This window comes from Coffea arabica, chromosome 4c (genome assembly GCF_036785885.1).
Source record: "Coffea arabica cultivar ET-39 chromosome 4c, Coffea Arabica ET-39 HiFi, whole genome shotgun sequence".
Lineage (NCBI taxonomy): Eukaryota > Viridiplantae > Streptophyta > Magnoliopsida > Gentianales > Rubiaceae > Coffea > Coffea arabica.
The window spans coordinates 44,019,116-44,039,139 of NC_092316.1; the positions used below are offsets into that span (position 1 = coordinate 44,019,116).

A 20,024-nucleotide genomic window follows, 5' to 3' on the forward strand; every position below is an offset into this window, starting at 1 on the left:
GGAGGAATCCTTTGTCCAGTTTCAGTGTTGTAGAATACAATATTGTAGAATCTTATCATGTCTTCCCTGCATTGTTGTTTGTAGGAATAATATTATTTTGCAATAGAATTATTAGTAAGGTAACCGGGTATCCATTCGTTGACTGGTGCTGAGTTTGTCATTGTTCCTGCAAAACAGAATCTGTTAGTTTTTTAGAAAAAGGTAGGAGGGCATTAGGATCAAGAAGTTGGGGTATTATACCCTCATTTGTAGTGAGGTAAGGAATAAGTTTACGAATGAAGGGTATTCCCAGAATAACATTATTGGATAATTTTTTGGCTAGAAGAAAGGTATTTTGAATGGATAAGGAGGAAAACTGGATTTGGACATTAGTTAACTTGAAATTAATTTCAAATTTAGATCCATTAGCTCCTCTGAGAATTTCATTGTTTGGTTCAAAGAATTGAGGTGGAATAAGGCTTTTAAGAATACAATTTTGGTCGGCTCCAGTATCAAATAGAGCTTCAGTTTCGATCGCATAATTATTGCTAATTAGTAATCGAATCTGGACCAAGTAATCCTTGTCTTAGCAGGCTTGTATGTATTCTTAGCAGATTGTTGCGGATAACTCTTGCTTTGTTTCCTGAATCATTTTGTCAATCTCAGGAGCTTGTATTCCCCCTTGATGCTTGATCCAATGTTTGTGAAGAGTAAGCCTCTGAATTTTTCTTCGTCTCATGAAGCTTTGGTCCTTCAAGCTGCGAACTGTATTGTTTGTTGGTTTTGCCACAATATTGTCATGTTGGTATTGAAGACATGGAGGAATGCTTTGTCCAGTTTCAGTGTTGTAGAATACAATATTGTAGAATCTTATCATGTCTTCCCTGCATTGTTGTTTGTAGGAATAATATTATTTTGCAATAGAATTATTAGTAAGGTAACCGGGTATCCATTCGTTGACTGGTGCTGAGTTTGTCATTGTTCCTGCAAAACAGAATCTGTTAGTTTTTTAGAAAAAGGTAGGAGGGCATTAGGATCAAGAAGTTGGGGTATTATACCCTCATTTGTAGTGAGGTAAGGAATAAGTTTACGAATGAAGGGTATTCCCAGAATAACATTATTGGATAATTTTTTTGGCTAGAAGAAAGGTATTTTGAATGGATAAGGAGGAAAACTGGATTTGGACATTAGTTAACTTGAAATTAATTTCAAATTTAGATCCATTAGCTCCTCTGAGAATTTCATTGTTTGGTTCAAAGAATTGAGGTGGAATAAGGCTTTTAAGAATACAATTTTGGTCGGCTCCAGTATCAAATAGAGCTTCAGTTTCGATCGCATAATTATTGCTAATTAGTAATCGAATCTGGACCAAGTAATCCTTGTCTTCCTTTGGTTTCTTAGATAGTTGTTCTAGGAACTCAGAATCCTCTTGGTTGATGGGTTCTCCTGGGGTTTGATTTTGTAGAACAAGGCTGTTAAGGTCTTGTTTGGCTTTGATTGACCTAATTTCTTCCTTAATTAGATCAATCTCTGTTTGGAGGTGGTGAAGAGTTAAAGGTTTAACAGGTTTGGATGGAAATCTATCAAGAATTTCTGTGAGATTGTAGGTTTTGAGAATTCTAGGGTCTCTGGCTAAAGGATTTGAAGAATTTGTGGCTTGGTTCAAGAATTCTTTGAATTTGTCTAAATAGAGTTGTCTCTTCTCTATTTCAGGAGTATCTTCAATGATGTCAAGAAGAAGGTTTTGATCTTTTGTCAAAACATTGATGGTGTGACATTCTTCTTCTTTATCACTAATGGGTTGTGAGGAAGAAGATGTTGAAATATCATCCTCCAAATGGTTGAGATAATCTTCTTCTTCTCTTTCAGAATCAGTTTCTAAATCAATTAGAAGGTTTGAAATTTGGATTTTGACCTGGTCATCTAAATCCAAGGTACTAATCCTTTGGTTGAGTTTACAATATCGAGCTATATGCCCGGTTTTATGACATTTGTAGCAAACTGGAGAAGAGTTTGGATTTTGAGGAGACTGTATGGGTAAAGGTTGTTTGGGTTGATATTTCTTTTTGTATATGGGTGGTTTTTCAAGATGTTTTGTAGGCTTGGGCCATTTGTGGGGTTTTTTGTAACAATTGGGTAACCCGAACTGTTCACAAAAGGATCCAAGGTCTTTTCTCTTTTGGGCTCGATCCTTTGCTATTTGTCTGAGCATCTTGTCTTGTCTGCATACTTTGAGTGCAACTTGTTGAATCTGACTGGTTAACTGTCCATAGGTTATTTCTTCCCATGGTACAATTTCATTGTATTGAGTCCTTAGTTCTTCTCGAACAAGGTCTCGTAAAGATTTTGGAAGACCATCAAGGAATTTTTCTTTGCAATATGCCTTGTTGCCATCTGTCCTGGAATATATCCTGGTTAAGAATATATCTTTATACCATCGGAAGTTTGAAAGACTTTTGCATTTGAGATTGTTTAATAGTTCCAATGATTTTTTCCTGAATATTCCTAGATCACCAACGAATGTTTTTACAATAGTGAATATTAAGGTTGCTACCGCATCGGAGATAGTGTCTCCATCTCGAAGAATTGGTTCACCATTAGTATTCACCTTGACAACACTGAGAATGTTATCTTTATCTTCTGCAGTGAGGTGTTCATCCCACCAACCTTTTAATTGCCCAATAAATCCTGTTATTAGGATATGAGCAGCTAATTGGTCAGTACAGCCATGTGATGTCCTGTAAGCTGTTGCTACCATTGTCATTTGTTGGAGAATTGTAAGAATGTTGTATTCGAAAATTCCATCTATGCTCCATTCATATATGTTATTAGCATTATATGAATTTTGCAAGATATTGAGTTCTTCTTCAAGAAGAATATCTGGATAAGTGGCTCTGGAATAATATAGTTTTTGTGAATTTTTCCAGTTGGTAATTTTGTTCTGTGAAGAAGAGGGTTGATATAATTTGTTTAAGGTCAAAGACTCTTGAGGTTCCCCTTTGGTAATGGTGCAAGCTGTTTGACTAACACTTGCAGAACCTTGGTTATTTGACCCTTGTTTAGACAATGGGGTAGAAAAGGATTGTTCTATTTTAGCTATTCGTTTTTCTAATTGGGTTAAGGGTTTGTTTTGAAGTTCTTTTTGAAATTTGGTTGGTATTTCATGGGGTTTGAAAATTGGGTTTGATGAAGAAGTGGTTGTAGAAGGATTTTTGGGAATAGGCCGGGTTAAAAGATATTCTTCAAGTGTTTGGAGGTACTTGTTGGTGTAGTTGTTTTGCTCATAAATTCCCTGGATGTCCTTGCTATTGATTGCTCCTTCATCCTGGATATTTTTGAGCTTGAATGGCTTGGCATTAATCTCCGTTGACTTGTATGTGAAGGTGATTGACTTGGATGGTGGAAGTTGAGCTTGGATTTCTCCTTCAGCTGTTTGCCACCTTGTTACCACATTTGTTGTTTGCGAAAAAGGATAATCAATCCCTTTTCTTTGTGAATATACTTTAAACCAATCGAAGAACTGAATATGTTGTTTTGTTCTTCTAAGAAACCCATAGAACTCTTCTTGTACCTTTTGTCGATGCTGTCCCTTGTATTTGTCAAAGAACCACATTCTTTTTGAATAGTTGTTGTCAGCATAAAATTCTGTTCTGATATTTTGTTTATCCAAAGAAATCACCCTTAACTTATCAAGTTGAGGACAATTTTCTGTTATTGATGAATATGTAGGAGATCTAGGAAGTCCTTCTTGTTCCGCATCATCAGATGATTCATCTTGGGCCTCTGAAGGAATAGGTTTGCTGGCTGCATACCTTGCCTGTGGAATCTTAGAAGAAAGATCTAGATCTTGTAGTCTGGTTGAAATGGAAGGACTCAGTGGTCTGTCTGAAACTGACCTTCTTCCTGTTGAGTATCTAGGCATATTTATACTAGTTGTTGATGAAGATGATGCCCTGAAACTCATATATCTGTTAAATTTGATTTGAACAGCTCCAGAAGCAAATTGTTGAATGCTTGAAACTGATGTATTTTGTATTGGATCTGCCGGAGCTACTTCGGGAAGAACCCAGCTTTCTAGTAGTGAGATTTGGTTCCAGGTGATAGAGATTGGAACTGTAATCCTAGATCTGGCCAAATCTGTTTGGAATAGGACTGTTTCTCCTTTTTGTAATGTCTTTAAGGCTCCTGTCCTGAATGCTGAATTCATAACTTTGTATTGAATTCTATAAATGATAGCCACAGGAAGAGTCCCAGTTTTGACTCTATAATTGGCAGTTTTTATGTTTAAAGTTAAAGTATCTAAAATATTTTTGTCTTTTAAAGAAACTGTAAAGTTTGGAAAACAATCATAATATACTGGTCCACCGCAAAGGCTAGTTTCTGCCATACCTAGGAGGAAATCATTGAATTCTAAAAATCTGCTATCTCTAAGACAAAGGAGTAGGGATGTGTCAAGTCCTTCTCTTGTCAAAGGTTTAGCTGCAATTTGTACTAATCCAAAATGAATATAATTGTATTTTTCTTTATGTTTTTCTATTGTTCTTTTGGATGGTAGTTTAATTTCTTCATGGTCAGCATCTAAAGCTATAGTTTGTTCTACTGTTTTAATTGTATAATTCGAAGTAGAAAACATCCATTTTCTATCTCTTTCATATATATCAGTTTGAGTATATTTTGGAATTTTCCAATTGTCTATATCTTGATTGACATCTTGTATATGGATTTCTTCTTTTAGTTTGTTGTTTGAAGAAGAACTAGAAGATGCAGAATTTGTTCTGAAAAAGGATGCCATGCGTAATGATAGGCAAAAAATAAATAAATAAAAATAAAAATAAGCTCAAATAAATGAATAAACCTTTATATTCCTCTTCCCTTTGGCACAGAATCCTTCAGGATCCATGGAGGATAAACCATTTTTCTTAATCAGATTATGAAGGATAGTGTGAAACTTACAAGAAAAGATCTAACCTTTTGAGGAGAATTAACTATACATGACGACCATATTTCCATCATAATAAAGATAGTAAAATAAACCTACAAGAATAGATCTAAATCTTTTGAGAAAGATTAACTATGCATGACGACCATATTTCCAAACAAAATCATAAGATTGATAGTAGAAACCCATTTTCCCTGGATCTGATCTTGTGACACTTCCCCGTCCTAGGGCATCATACCCTAAGAACCTCAACGCCCCTACAGAGCCAAATCCCTCATAGTCTTACCTGGACCGGACGTTGGTACTTACTGGATCCATGTCATTCAATCAGATCCAAAGTCATGAAATCAAAACTATCAAAATTATAATAAGCTTGAATACATTAGATGGTAATCACGAAATTAACCAGTCTCATCCAATAAGATCTAAACTTGTAGATCTACACTATCAGTAGCATAAATAAAGAAAGATGGTAATCATGAAATTAATAAATCTCATCAGGAAGACATAAACTTGTAGATCTACACTAACAACATCATAATAAGCAAAGAAAGATAGCCATCACCCTACTTCCCCCTCTGGCTCTGATACCAGACAGGTAGAGGGTTAGCCCCTTAAATCAGGAACAAGTAAAGAATTAAGAGGAAGAAAGCATAAGAATTAGGAAGTGGGCTAACCCTACCCGTCTGCCACTAGTGTACATCTAATGTATAGGCGGTTGAACCGCCTATACTAACTAGTGGCAGTCCGGCTGCGACCCTATAAAAAATCTTATTATCGACCTGACGGGTCCGGCTTGGGCTAATCCATTCTAGATTCCTATTTCGATTTCAAATCTGTTTTTCATATATATATATATATATATATATAATATATAACATTTATATTATAATAATAATTTTTATATTCATGAATTGGATGAAATCGGAATTCCTATTTTGATTTCAATTTCGTTTTCACATATATATATATAATATTTTTGATATATATGTAATATAATATTTATCTAATAATAATAATTTTTATATTCATGAATTTGGTGAAATTGAAATTTACCGAATTTCGAATTGAATTCGGCACGAATTCGAATTCAAAGTTGGTGAATTCGAAATCGAAATCGGTCGAAAATTCTGATACCAAAATTTCGAAAAATTCCAATTTCAAAATTCTGAATTACCGATTTTGATTCTGATCCACACCCTTAATTGTGACTTACCAACACAATTCTCACAACTCACTTTTGTTTTTACTCGCGAACCTAACTCTGATATCACGGATACAATTATTGAAAAAATAATAAAAAAAACAAAGAACTAGACTTTATTACCTTGTAAAGGTGATGCACTATTCATAACATAAAATTACTCTATTTATAAAATTCAAAACAACAGATAAGTATTTAAAACTAGGAAGTTTAACTACTGATAAAGTGGTCGCATGCAATAAACTTCATTAACTCAGACTAACTTCACTAGCTATGTAAAACAAAACAAACTAATAACAAACTCCTGTAGATATAATCAACTAAAATCAAGTGAATATTTCAAACTAGTCCATTTAATATCCGTCACTCATGGGCCTTAACAATTTAAACAAGCCCAGATATCTCAAGCCCCAAATGGCCCACGCATGATAAACTGGAAAGTGGGGAATAAACCCGCCAGATTTTAAACCCTAACTCCCCAAATCCGTAACCCTTAACGCAGCCCCAGTTGCAGCGCGCGGAGAGCCTCGCCTAAGCCGCCGCCGCTGCCGCCGCCGAGAAGGAAAATGGAGTCGGCGAGGACCGTGAAAGATGTTTCTCCTCATGAGTTCGTCAAGGCTTACGCCGCTCACCTCAAGCGATCCGGCAAGGTACACCTCCTTCCTCCTCTCTTACATATTTTTCCATCTTCACCAGGCGTAAGTTTACTTGGTAATTTTATTGTTTAATTTTGGATTTTCTCTTCATAAGAGTGTGAAACATAGAAATAAAGGGAATAAAAGCTCTGAAATTGCATTTTTTTTCTGTCTGGAATATTGAAATGGGACTTTTGGTTTAAATTGTTTAAAGGTAAATTTCATCATTGAACAATGTGAGTCGGTAAATTTCTTTTATGCTGTGATATTGAACTGCTTGCTGAATATCCGTGAATTTTTTTTGTGGGTTATTTCTGCTTAGGTGAATAATTCGTGGCTGTGGGTTGTTTTGTGGTTTATCTGGTGGATATGGTGTTTTTGGGGAATGAGTTGTTGATTATTAGTAAGTAAAAGGGTTGAATTTAATATGATTTAGTGATTGTAAGGACCATTATAAGGATGTTTTAGAGGTGATGTAATGCAATACTGGTAGTTATTTAGTGGTCTATCTCTGCTTAGTTGCAGGGACCTTTATATATCAGTAAATGCAGAGTGTGATCCACCCATTTGTTTCTTCTACCTGCTTCCTAAGGGTTTTACGAACTGTTGTCTTACAGCTTAAGACTAAGAGGCTGTCTTTTGCTGTTATTATGAATCGATATAAGTTGTCTGCTTAGAGATGACGCACTAAACACACCAAAATGTATTAGGTGTGAGGGTGTTATAGCTTACCTCACTAAATACACCAGAATGAATTGTTGTTGGTGGAAAGTAATACTAGGAGACAGTTTTTACGCTTCAAGGTATGCATTGAATTTCTGGATCCTGCTGGAACGATGAAAAGTAAAGTCTGCCGGAACGATGAAAAGTAAAGTTAGTTCAAAACTTGTGGGCTGTCTGATGATTTGCTTGAGAATAAACTTTAAAATGCCACTCCTCCTATTCTGATAAAAAAAAAGTCTGTCTGCAGTGAATCTTCTTCAGTTATAATTTGTCGATCATATGTACTTTTAACTAGATATGCTCACTTCAGGAGGAAATGTTTGGTCATTTGCAGGCGTATTGACTCGTATGATAGATCAGTCCCTGAATTGCAAATTATTGCACAGATTCTTAACTAGCGGATTCTTAACTAGCTTCCCTGGCCATTTATTCTCCGTAATATATTACAAGTGTCTGAAAATATGAATTAGAAACTTAAAATAAGTCCCAATTTTGTGAAGCTGCAAACATGTGGAGTCCAAGTTTGCTTTTTGTTGGATTTAACCAGTTCATCAGCAGGTAGTGTGAAGATATGCATCTACTTCTTGTTGTTCAGAACAGGATGCTAGGTCATACTGAGTACCACTGGACTTATCGAGATTAATTAGTTCATGTTTTCTATATCCCTTATCGCATACTAGATAACTACTCATAAAGTATTGCAATGCAGAAAATTTCTTGTTGCTGAAAGTTGTTTTTGTGCTGTATATTAAGATTTTTGCTGCCTTTGTTTGCATGAGGTTTGGGTACTAATGTCAATATGCGCAATCTTGTCACTTGGAAAGATGTTTTTGAATATTGTGGTTCCTTAGGTTGTGCTTTGCAATTCAGTTCAGACATGATCTTCCCATTCTAATCCTTGCAGATTGAGCTTCCACCTTGGACTGATATTGTGAAGACTGGTACACTTAAAGAGCTTGCACCTTATGACCCTGATTGGTACTACATTAGAGCTGGTAAGTTTGAAAATTTTCTTTTTCACCTCTTGTATTGCGATTCAGTTCAGTCCTCATTTTGTTCTATATTTTGCTTATAATTCCATATCAGCTTCTATGGCAAGGAAAATCTACCTGCGGGGAGGTCTTGGTGTTGGTGCCTTTCGCAGGATTTATGGTGGTAGCAAGAGGAATGGCAGTCGTCCACCCCATTTTGGGAAGAGCAGTGGTTCTGTAGCTCGTCACATTCTTCAACAATTACAGGCCATGAAATTAATTGACCATGATCCCAAGGGGTGAGTTTCTGTAACTGTCAGTTGTATCCTTTCATGTAGCAAGGCATGGCATTGGGTCTCTTGAGTTTCAAATGCCCTAAGATGTAGCCCAAGTTTGACGACACTCATGAGTTAATATCCTGTTTTAAATAAGTTGCATGGAGTACGTTTATGCAGTTGTTGGGGCATTCAAAAGTTGGATATTAAATCTGGTCCTTCATGCTTGACCATATGGAGTCAGCAGCTCTTGCCACTTAGTATTTTGTAAATTTTATTTGGCTATTATCTTTGTTGGATTATGATTTTTTGTTGGTCCCTTTCGAAGGTCAAGATATTTTGATGTTAGCCTTCTGTTGGTTGTGCATATGACAAATTTTAGAAGTACCTTCTTGAAAGCATGTATACTTGCAATACGAGGAAAGGCGTTTTATTGCTTTATTCCAAGCATAACCAAAACCCAAGCATAGCTTCCAAATATGCATGTGTATGACTTTGGAATTCTAAGCTCTTTAGTAACAGTTATATTGGACTCTCTTAGCAAGTAGGTGAGCTTGAACAAATAAAGCAACTATGGAATTGCAGGCAGTGATGACAGTAAGAAATTGGTTATAAAAAAATGATGGTCTTTCTTTGACTCAGTCTAAGCGATTTATCATGTAACATGGAACGTGGTTTGCTGTATTTTCAAGAATTGACATAGTATACATGCATGTGTTTGAATACGTTTGAACATATTTGCTTGTGTATGTTTCTGGCCATATTCTGTCCTAGTTAACATGTTGGGAAAGTGTACCTGCATTACCGAAGAATTCGGTTTTTAGGATTGCGGCAGTTATTCTTCACACAGGTTGCATGCATGAAATTTTTCCTGTTGTGATATGTTGGTGGGTGCAATTTTATGACAACAATGTTTAATAATTTTGAACAGTGGAAGGAGAATCACATCAAATGGCCAGAGAGATCTTGATCAAGTTGCTGGAAGAATTGCTGTAGCTCATTAATGGAATTCAGATTTGGTGACCTCATGAACACCTCAAATACTTGTGTCCATGACCCCAGATGTTTGTTCCATTTGTAGATTCAGCATACTTCAGAATCATATTAAATTTCGGGTTTAAAGGGAAGAATTCTTGAATGTGCGACCCGATTTTGACTGTGCAACTTTTCCCTTACAATTTGATAACAGTGGTTATTTTTGCGTGGTTTCTTAGCTGCTTTTCTGTCTGATGCATTATTTTATGTGCCGCCATTATGAAATGGAATTTGTCTTCTATGAAATAGTTATGTGCTTGTGTAGCCTGTTGCAGTTGCTTGTGTTTGCAGGGGTTGACTGAATTCAGAACAGCCGAACGTGTATAATCTCTAAGGAACGTGTACATAGACAAGCTAACAATATCGACTTGAATGATCAATAAATTATAAAGATTTGTGTTTTTTTCCCTTGAAAAAATGGTACAATTATTGTCCTTGGGGGTTCTTTGTTGGTTTCGTTTGATTTAGTCCGACGTGAGGATGGATATGAGAAAGCTTGAATGTTATTGATCCTTACAAGTAGGGCTGTCAACGGTCCGGGTCTGGACCCGGACCCGGCCCGAACCCGCCAACATTTGGCGGGTATGGGTAGGAATATAGACCCGCGACCCGGACCCGGACCCGAACCCATATTATCTAATACATTTGCGGGTCGGAAACGGGATATACCATTCCGACCCGTATCCGACCCGGACCCGTTTTAATTAATTAATAATTAAAATATATATACCTATCTATCAATTATTCATACCAATACTACTTTCATAATTTCATTCCCAATTCTTTCGAACCCTAATACCCATCGCCGCACCTGCACCTCCCTTTTCCCCTCACTCTCTTTTCTCTTTTGCTCTGCCTCCCACCTCCGCTAGTGACCACTGACCAGTCCGCTCTTCCATCTCCATTCTCCAGCTCCATCTCTCCATCTCCGGCGACGCTCTCGACTCTCTCCAGCTCCAAAGAAGCCCAGCTATCATCGTTACCGTCGAGTCTGGCCAGCTCCAAAGAAGCCCAACCCAGTCCAGTCTCACTGTCTTCTCTCTTGCACTCTCTATCTCTGACGCCGGCGAGCTCTCTCCATCTCTGACGCCTGGCGGTTGCAGCTCCGGTCGAAGCCCAACACTTCCAGCTCTTCCAGGCTTCCAGCAGGCCAGCTTTCTTGTCTCGTCTGCTTTACCTTTTTTTATCCCCCTTTTATTTAATAGGGAGAAGAAAAATTAGAAAAGCCGAAAACAATTGTAAAGGAGAAGGCACGTCTCCAGAAAACGTCAAACCTACAATTGAAAGTGGACGATATTTGCATCGCATTCTTTCGGTAACCTCATCTCAAATGCAAAGTTTGCTGGATAGTTATTGGATTGTGCAGCAACTGGCTCTTTGTTTTTTTGCTACTACAAGATATGATACCATGACAATAAAGTAGGCAAGTGGATCACTCCCAAGCATTTGAGAGGTTCTTGTTGAAAGGAAAAAAAAAAAGAAAGAAATCCAAAAGCCCTGTTGCTCGGCCTCTAATTTTCACCAAGAAAATAATTTGTTATTATTTGGTCTCTGCACAAAGTTATTTGAAAGATTTTGCACTCCAAAAATCGAGGAGCAAAATTCAATAATAATGCGTCTAGATTATGAAAAATGGAAAAATGCGCTTGATTGCTATAACTAGTTATTAAGGTCAGCAGAAAAGGTGAAGATGATAGAAAGAAAGGATCTCAGGCAGATAATAAAATGAGGGCAAGGATAAAGATGAAGGTGTAAATCAGGTTTTTTTACTGGTCTTATTCGGGTAGGCCCGACCCGGACCCGGGACCCGTCGGGTGCGGTTCCAAATAGAGATTAAGAGACCCGTCGGGTATTTGGGTCGGGTCCGGAATTAATACGGTATTACGGGTCCGGGTTCGGATTTATTGATTCCGACCCGGACCCGACCCGTTGACAGGCCTACTTACAAGTCATCCGGATATAGGTCTGCTGATCAACCAGTTTAAACCGTAGAAAACTTTTACTCGGAAGCATTTCAAACTCCCACTGTACGAGTCATTTATTTATTTTTTAATCTGAAGTAGTACGTGAAGTAGTTTTTTTTTTTTTTTTGGCTAGTGGCTTAAAGACTTGGAGAGTAGAATCCTGTGTTTTTTTTTAAATATTTTTACAACTAGTCCTATGCCATGAGGGAAGGTTGCGGGGATGGATTCAACCAGGCTATGGAGAATTCAGAAGAAAATAAACTACCTTTGAAAGTTTTTCAAGAAAATTAATGCAGCGCAGGCAAGGGGTTTCAAATCTCTCAATCAGTAATATTTTGTGTGTAGAATCTCTCAATCAGCAATATTGAAGAAATTATTGTCATATTGCAATTTATTGTTGTTCATTTACAGAACTTTTAAATTATTAGTGAAGACTTTGCATGAACAGGAAGGTACCCTATTTCGTAGATTTCGGGATTATGTAAGACGAGTCTTTAAATAATTGTTAATGGCAAATTGTTGGGGAGGGGGTGAACTGGATTATATCACACTCCACTCTTTCAGCCTAACAGTCTTTTTCTTTTTCTTTTTTTTTTGTACGAAAGATAAAATGCATTTAAAGGTTGCACCATTCATTTAAAAACATACTTTTTCTTTTTCTTTTTCCTTTTTGTCCCTTTTGTAAATGTTGACAAGAATAGTAGAATACGTATTTGTTTCAATAGATACAGAGATTTTGTCAATCATATCCCTTGTATTACAAGGGAAAAGAATGAGCTAAATAATACTAGTGGAATGAGTATAAGTGAAAGATTTTAAACCTGAAACTTCCATTTACAGTAAAAAAAAAAAAAAATCATCGTATTGCGAGTTTTCAACCATTGAAAATTGCAAATCATTTTCACAATTGACCCAAACTGAACTTTTGTGGTTCATGAATGTTGAGGGCTTCAATCCATCCCAGATTGGTCAACTATCCTCATTGAGCACTAAGTTGTTTTTTTTTTTTCGGCGGGGGGAAAACTAATGAAGAATGAAATTGGTCAACTACATCAAGATTAAAATTCAATTTCACAATTGATGCAATAGAGTTTTTGGATGCAATAGAAGTTTTGGTTCTTTGGTGGGTAGTATCGGGTTCCGACTAGGGTTGCAAACGAGTCGAACCGCTCGCGAGCGGCTCGAGTCAAGCTCGAGCCGTCTCGAGTCAAACTCGAGCTCGAGTCGGCTCGAGTCAAGCTCGAACTCAGAATATTAAGCTCGTTAGAGCTTGGGTATATATATATATATATATTTTTTATTTAATGATAAAATTACGTATATTATATATATAGTTTTTTTTATTTTTTATTTTCATAGTAAAATTACGTATATATCCTTAATATTTTATTATTTATTAAGAAAAAAATATTATTTTATTATTATTTTTAAAATAAAATAATTATTTTTTATTTTTTTTCGTGCTCGAGCTCGAGCTCGAAATTTACCGGTTCGTCGAACTCGAGCTCGAGCTTGATAAAATTTAGTCGAAACTCGATTCGATTAGCTCAAAGTTCGACTCGATTCGACTTGTTTGCAGCCCTAGTTCCGACTCCTGAGCTCTCTTTACCATTCCCAAGTGCCCCACTCTTTTCTCACGTGACCTATTACGTAGTTGTTGTCTTGTAGACCAGAAACTTCATGATGTTTTGTGTAAAACAGTTGTATTGCTTGTTGGGAGACCAAAATGGCTTTTTACATTTCAATAGAATTCTTTTTTGCTCCGTTGCATATAAAATGGTGCAAAGTAATTAATCGCATATAACAAATGAATTAATTTGGCATCAGAACCTATTTTCAACTAAATCTCTCACCAAAAAATACACGTTCAAGCCACAAGCTTATACTTTCATGAACGAAATAGGAACAAAAGTAACATTTTTCTTTTGAAAAAAAAAAAAAATCCTCCCACTGCCAGTTCCCTTCCCTCCCATAAGTGGAGGTAGAAGGCTTTTCATTTTTTAGGAGAAAATTATTCTTCTCATATTTTGCTCCTGAAAAATATGAGCATGTGGCATGGATGTGTATTTTTTGGCCAACAATTGCTTGTAAATAGGTTATGGGACCAAAAATTGGTTTATTTGTTATATGTGAGGGACCAAAAAATAATTTTTTCCTGAAATTTAAGGGACTATTTTGGTAGTTTCCCTTATTTGTGTTATGCCTTTTTTTAATCCGATGTCTAAAGAGCACATGTAAAGTAGACAAAAAAAAAAGAAAAAAAAGGTGGTTTTATTATAAAATGTTGCTATAAAAAGGTTAAATTTTTTGCTAACAAAGAGCAACTGATCACACCTATTGCAAAAAGGAAAAGAAAATAAAGATTACATTTGTCTCTTTTATAAAAAAAGTATAAACATTTAAACATGTTGAACTTTGTTTACTTAGACAACATTTTTTACAACAAATGTGTTAATTATAAGGATAATATTTTTATGAATGCGACTATGGTGGGGAGAAGGAATTTCATCCTTAATGGGGAGAAAAACTTTGGACCTTGCCCGTATTGCCTCAAAAAATGGTGACGCAAATGACCGGAGTGCAGAGGCATTTTATGTTGACTGGAAACCGGGCAACAAGGTTAAAGCTTCTATTAATTTATGGGAAAATTTCATAAACGTCCCCTAAGGTTTTAGACACTAGCACTCACCTCTCTTGTGATTTAGAAAATAGTACTGACCACCTTTGAACTTAAGAATTTTATTGCAGATTCAGTCCATGCCGAAAAAGTTGCTATTAAAAGATTGTTTTAAGGAGTAAGATGTGAAATTTGTAGTAGATTTGCCCTTCACACCGTTTGCCAAGTTGTGTTAATAGAGGAATGATAAAATATGAAAAGCAATTAAGAATTAGTAAAATTCAAGGAGTGTAAGTGCAATTGAATGAAATTTACCAACAATACATGAAGCAACGGTGGATACTAACGGCTAGTTAAACAACTATATATTCAGATTCTTGTAGCAAAACTTATAAAGAATGCATCTCATTTTTAAAACTCTTTATTAGTAAGGTGAATAGTTATTTGTGAGAGTAACACAACTACTTATACTATATACTATATTGTCAGTATCAATATAGAGAGTAACACAATTCTCTATATTGTCAGTATCAATCATATACTATATATATATATATATATATATATATATATATATGTATATATATTATTGAGCAATCAGTTAATTAACAGCATACTTAAACATCATTAAAAGTTACTATGAGATAAACCTAGTTACAAGTAACTAGAAATGCACACTAATAAGACAAAGTTGTTTTTAGTAAGTGAAAATTTGTTCATTAAGTTTCTACAATTAGTTAGGGTATCAAAGTAAATTCATATAATTTATTATCAGCAATAGGTTTAATTGCCTTCTAGGGGAGGTCAGTGCTATTTTAAAAACCACAAGTGAGGTGAGTGTTAGTGTAAGAAATCTCATGAAGGTTTCTACAATTATCCCTGAATTCATTCGGTTGGGATGGTGATGGTGATGACTGATGGGTTGGTTCATGTGACTGACAGCAGAGATGGACCTTCATTGAAAAAAATAAAAATGAAAAAAGGGCCGATGAACATGAAATGAATAAAAAGAAATGGGCCAGACACAAGGGCGATGCATCCAATTTCTGTCCCAGGACAGCCACGAGGAGACGCATTTCACGTTGACCCGGGTGATGTTTACTAACTAAAACAACAAATTACCTGTTCCCAACTAAACTTTTGGATAAAATGGCTAATTATGAAAATAGTTTTCCATTTTTGCACTTAAAGCATTTTAATCATTAAATGTATATTGCATAACGAATTTTTTTACATCATATTTAGTTTTCAAATTTTTGGACAACAAATAGAATAAATTGTTGAATGTAATTCACAATCTTGTTAAATAGCATATGATGCAATAAATCAATATTTTAGTTGAACGACTAGACTTTAATTTTTTCTAGTCACAATTATATTTTTCATGATTTTGTATGGATTAAGTATTTTACTATAGTGATGTATATGAAAATTTTTAATTGTACATAGTCAATTATTTTTGGAAGGTATTTTTGAGAATTTTTGGGATATATTTTGAGGTATTCTTGAAATTTAAATTTTTTTGAAGTATTTTTAAAAAAATTTAAAACCACCACCACCACCATCCCCTATCCCCCATCCCCTCCCTCCTCCTCTCTCCATCCCCTCTTTCCTCCTGCTCTTGTTCCCCTCCTTCCTCCTCTTCCCTCTCCCCCTTTCTCCTCCTTTCCCCTCTTATCTCCTCCCCTCCCTTCCCCTACCACCCCCCTCCCCTCACTTTCCCCATCTAAATAAGATGGAAAATTTGTTTTGATGGAAAAGCTAAAAAAGCAATTCCTGAAATGTCATACTGTGATTTCAGGAATATAATTATAGCAAATTAAGAACATGAAAGTGAAAAAGGAGGGAAATCATTAAAAAGATGTGTTTCAAGGGTTACACCGCCAAAAAGAAATACTACACATCTAACTAATCCAACGAACAATTTATACTATACATCTATTTGATCCAACGTTTATCAATAATGTGGAGATCATTCCATATGAAATATGAATACTTTCTCTTGATTATAGTCCAATCAATTGAATTAGAAGAGATCAGAAAACGCCTCTTGGACATATTTGAGATTTTCCTCCATTATTTACTCTTCTGAACTTTAGCAAGGCACAAGGAATCCACCTTGTCAATCCGGTAATGCATATAAAGTGGAGGGTCTATCCCAGAAAATTATCTCCATTTGATTGTGAGTATCAGGGCAAGAGAGGGGATAGGGAAATAGGGTAGGGGAGGAGGAGAAGAGAGGGGTGGGGAATGGTGGTAGTAGTGGTGGTGGTCTGTGGTAAGTGATGGTGGCGGGTAGAAGAAGAAAATATCGTACGATTTGTTTTTTTTTTTTTTCCTTTTGGTATTTTTGTAAGTTTCCTTTGACATTACATGTGCTTTTGAAGTGTTACTGCAAACACAAAATACAAAAATAGTTTTTGAAAAAAGTCTAAATCCCTATACTTATTTGCACTAGTTATAAGGCACACACGATGTGTGTGCAATTTAGGAATCATTTTTTGTATGAAAGAATTTAGTATAAAATTTTCATAAACAAAAAAAATTTTGATCTCTTAAAAATTTTTTGAATAGAATTTTAATTAATTTGGTGGTTACAATGTTTGTAGGTGGTTATGGGTGAAAATTGGTTGTGATTACACTAGTTGGCTACATGAGCAAGATGCAATTAGATGATAAAGATATGATTAAATGATCATGAGGGCAAAGTTGAAAATTGAAAGGTGACAAAAAAGTTTCCACAAAATAAATGCTCTTCCTTTATATATAAAATAGATGTATTTTTGGTGCTAATAAGCTAATATATAAAATAATATGTCAATTTTTTGGATCTTTAGTAAGATTCACAATTCTATGATTCTACCTACAATTCAATCTTATAACTCCCAAGATGATTGAAGGTAGGATCATACCACTTTTGCATTTTATACCTTAGCGTTAATTTTGTCTCACTTTACCCCTAAATGTTAGTTGAGATTTACTTTGCTTGTGGAAAATTTCAAAAAAGCATTGTTATCCCTAATAGCTAGTTTGGGAGTTTAGAATAGGAAGGAAAATAAGAGAAATGTTAAGTTATGAAAGAAAAGAAAGGAACAGAAAAGAAGGAAAGAGATTTTAATGTTATTTGGAGGTTTAGTAAGAAATGGGATGATTTGGGATATATATGTTAATAAAATTTGTTCAATACACATTTGAGAATAAAATGAACATTTTAAAAAATTTTGTTAGGCTTTCTCAACTTTCCTTTGCTTTTTGGCCATATTTGGGTGGAAAAGTATAGCAACCATAGCAGCAACATACCATCCATCCAAATCCTTTGATTTCCTTTCTTTTCTATCTCTCAAAAAGTCCCAAACGGCAGAAAGAAAGTTTTTGTTCTCCTTTCTTTTCATTTCTTATCAAATCTAATCTTCCAAACTAGATATAAGGGTTAATTACAGTAAATTCTCTTAAGGTACAGTGCATTTTGCACTTTACCACTTAATATTATTTTTCTCTCTATTTGTCTATTTCCCAAAATCATTTGTCAACTTCGACATTTTGTACACGTAGAGGATAAAACGCTAAACAAGCTATATTGTAAGTGACTTTACTGTACTTAACTTTTAGAGGTATTAATTTTTTTTGATATTCTATTATACTAGGCATCATTTGATTAACAGTTTAGAGAATAAAGTGAGACAAAAATAATGTTAGAGGAGAAATTGCAAAAATGGTAATACTATATGGGGAGTTTTTGTAATGAACCCTTTGGAAAATTTCTCTCTCTCTCTCTCTATATCTATTATTACACAAAAAAATTGCCGTTTATACAAGTTTTTGAAGCTTATTCCCAAAATAATACTCTTTTGAAAAAATACACCCAAATTGATGCAGTTTCTAATTTTATTGCTTTTCTAATTTCTTATTTTCCACATAGACTTCCTATCAACCACGTCAAAAAAAAGAAGCACACTTTGCTTCTCCCTCCCCTTTGGATCTCTTCCCAATTTTCCTCTTTATCTTTCTACTTTTTGTTTTTCTTTTTCTTTTCATATCTTTTTTTGCCTTGACAAACTCATAACTATACGAAACTCATAACTAGTACTCCTTCCATTCCATTGAAAGCATCATACTTTCATTTCTTGACTCTTCCAAAATATTTGTCATAGTTGACATTTCTAACTACTTTATATTTTAAAACTTCCCTTATACCCTTCATTAATGATGCATAAAGACAAATGTGATGTGATTGCTTTCTACTTTTTACTTTGATTAGCACATGATTAAAGGCAAAAGTGGAACGGAAGGAAAAAAATTTTAGTGGAGTGTATTATGTATAAAAAGCACATATTTCCAAACATGATTAAATATATGGGACAAAGGAAGTAATATTTTTTGATAACTTTTAATATCATCCAATTTTTTGTAACATTTGTTGGTATTAAAATTAAGAATAAATCAATAATAATTAAAAATAAATGACCCAAAATCACTACCAAACTATGGTAGTTCCATCATTAAACTAGTCCATAATCTTTTATTAAAAAAAATAGTCCATAAACTTAAAAGAAAAAAACAAGATAGTACTTTCTTCTCTATTTTAAAAAGAATCTATATTCCCAATAAAGGACTATAAAAAATAGTCATTATATCAAAATATTTATTGTGATAGTTAATTATCAAACAACAAATATTGGCGTGATTATATCAAAATATTTATTGTGATAGTTAATTATCAAACAACAAATATTGGCGTGAAAAACTAGGGACCCTTTTTCTTTTATAATTGTGCCAAATTATTTTACAATTGTTTAGAAGAACAAATTTAAATTTTATAAGATAATGGCATTTTAGGGTATTCATTAAATTTTTGACCTTATTTTAAGGTTTGAGTATCAAGGGAGGTAAGTATAATTTTTAAAACTTCAACAAAATTAAGTGAAATAGTTAGAAACTTCAAGGGAAGTTTTTGAAATGATCCCATAATCTAATTGCATCAGTTGAGCTATTGAGAAATTTATATATATATATATATATTTGATTGGGTATTGGCCAAAAATATGGTGTACCTTGGTCCTCCAACATGTCCCTTTTCCCTTCCTTATTTTTAATGTCCAAAACGTTACTTTTTTTGAAAATTTTTTTTCCTTTGTAGCCCCTTGTTGAGTCTGCCACAAAGGTACATTGAGGTTATTTGGATATCTATTATTTGGAATATTAGTTCACATAATATTTATCAAATCCAAATAACTCGGATAACAAAAACTTGTTTGGATTGCAATAATTGGTCGGATATTCACTATTCACGTATTTCCAGGCGGGCTGTTCCACGTGGGTGCATTAGTTGGATTGCCACTTATTTCCATTAGCCTTTCCAACCATCTCATGCAGTACTTTTCCAACTTCATGTGCATGGACCTATCTCATGAAGTTGCAAATATATTTGCTCTTTTGAACAAAGTGGAAGTCGTCCAAACTTGTTGCTGAGAAGTTAGCAAGTCCGAGCAAATTGTAGATTTGCAGCCTTCACAAGGGACCATAAGCTGCAAAAAGGAATCTTGCAGCTTCAAAAGGCCAATATCCTTGGACCAGAGTATGGTGGCCAGCTAGAAAATTTCTGTCTCAATTTCGTTTTAAATGGTCATGCATCTATAGACGCCGAGGCTGGTTGCACCACATGCACACAACCAAGTCAGGTAT

At 34.9% G+C, this 20,024-nt stretch overlaps 1 protein-coding gene across 1 annotated transcript; it reads left to right on the forward strand.

Moving 5' to 3' along the window:
* Positions 1-6,582: 6,582 nt before the first annotated feature.
* Positions 6,583-9,934, forward strand: LOC113738539 (small ribosomal subunit protein eS19x). The gene is made up of 4 exons (XM_027265770.2): positions 6,583-6,772; positions 8,385-8,475; positions 8,567-8,750; positions 9,658-9,934. Exons 1-4 carry the CDS (start codon positions 6,689-6,691, stop codon positions 9,728-9,730), a joined length of 432 nt encoding a protein of 143 aa, XP_027121571.1. The 5' UTR covers positions 6,583-6,688; the 3' UTR covers positions 9,731-9,934.
* The last annotated feature ends 10,090 nt before the right edge of the window (positions 9,935-20,024 follow it).

Excerpts from the sequence above, each read along its gene's own strand:
- LOC113738539 (XM_027265770.2), top strand. The coding sequence starts at position 6,689 with ATGGAGTCGGCGAGGACCGTGAAAGATGTTTCTCCTCATGAGTTCGTC. Across the intron at positions 8,476-8,566 it reads TTGGTACTACATTAGAGCTG|CTTCTATGGCAAGGAAAATC; the intron begins GTAAGTTTGAAA and ends ATTCCATATCAG. Across the intron at positions 8,751-9,657 it reads ATTGACCATGATCCCAAGGG|TGGAAGGAGAATCACATCAA; the intron begins GTGAGTTTCTGT and ends AATTTTGAACAG.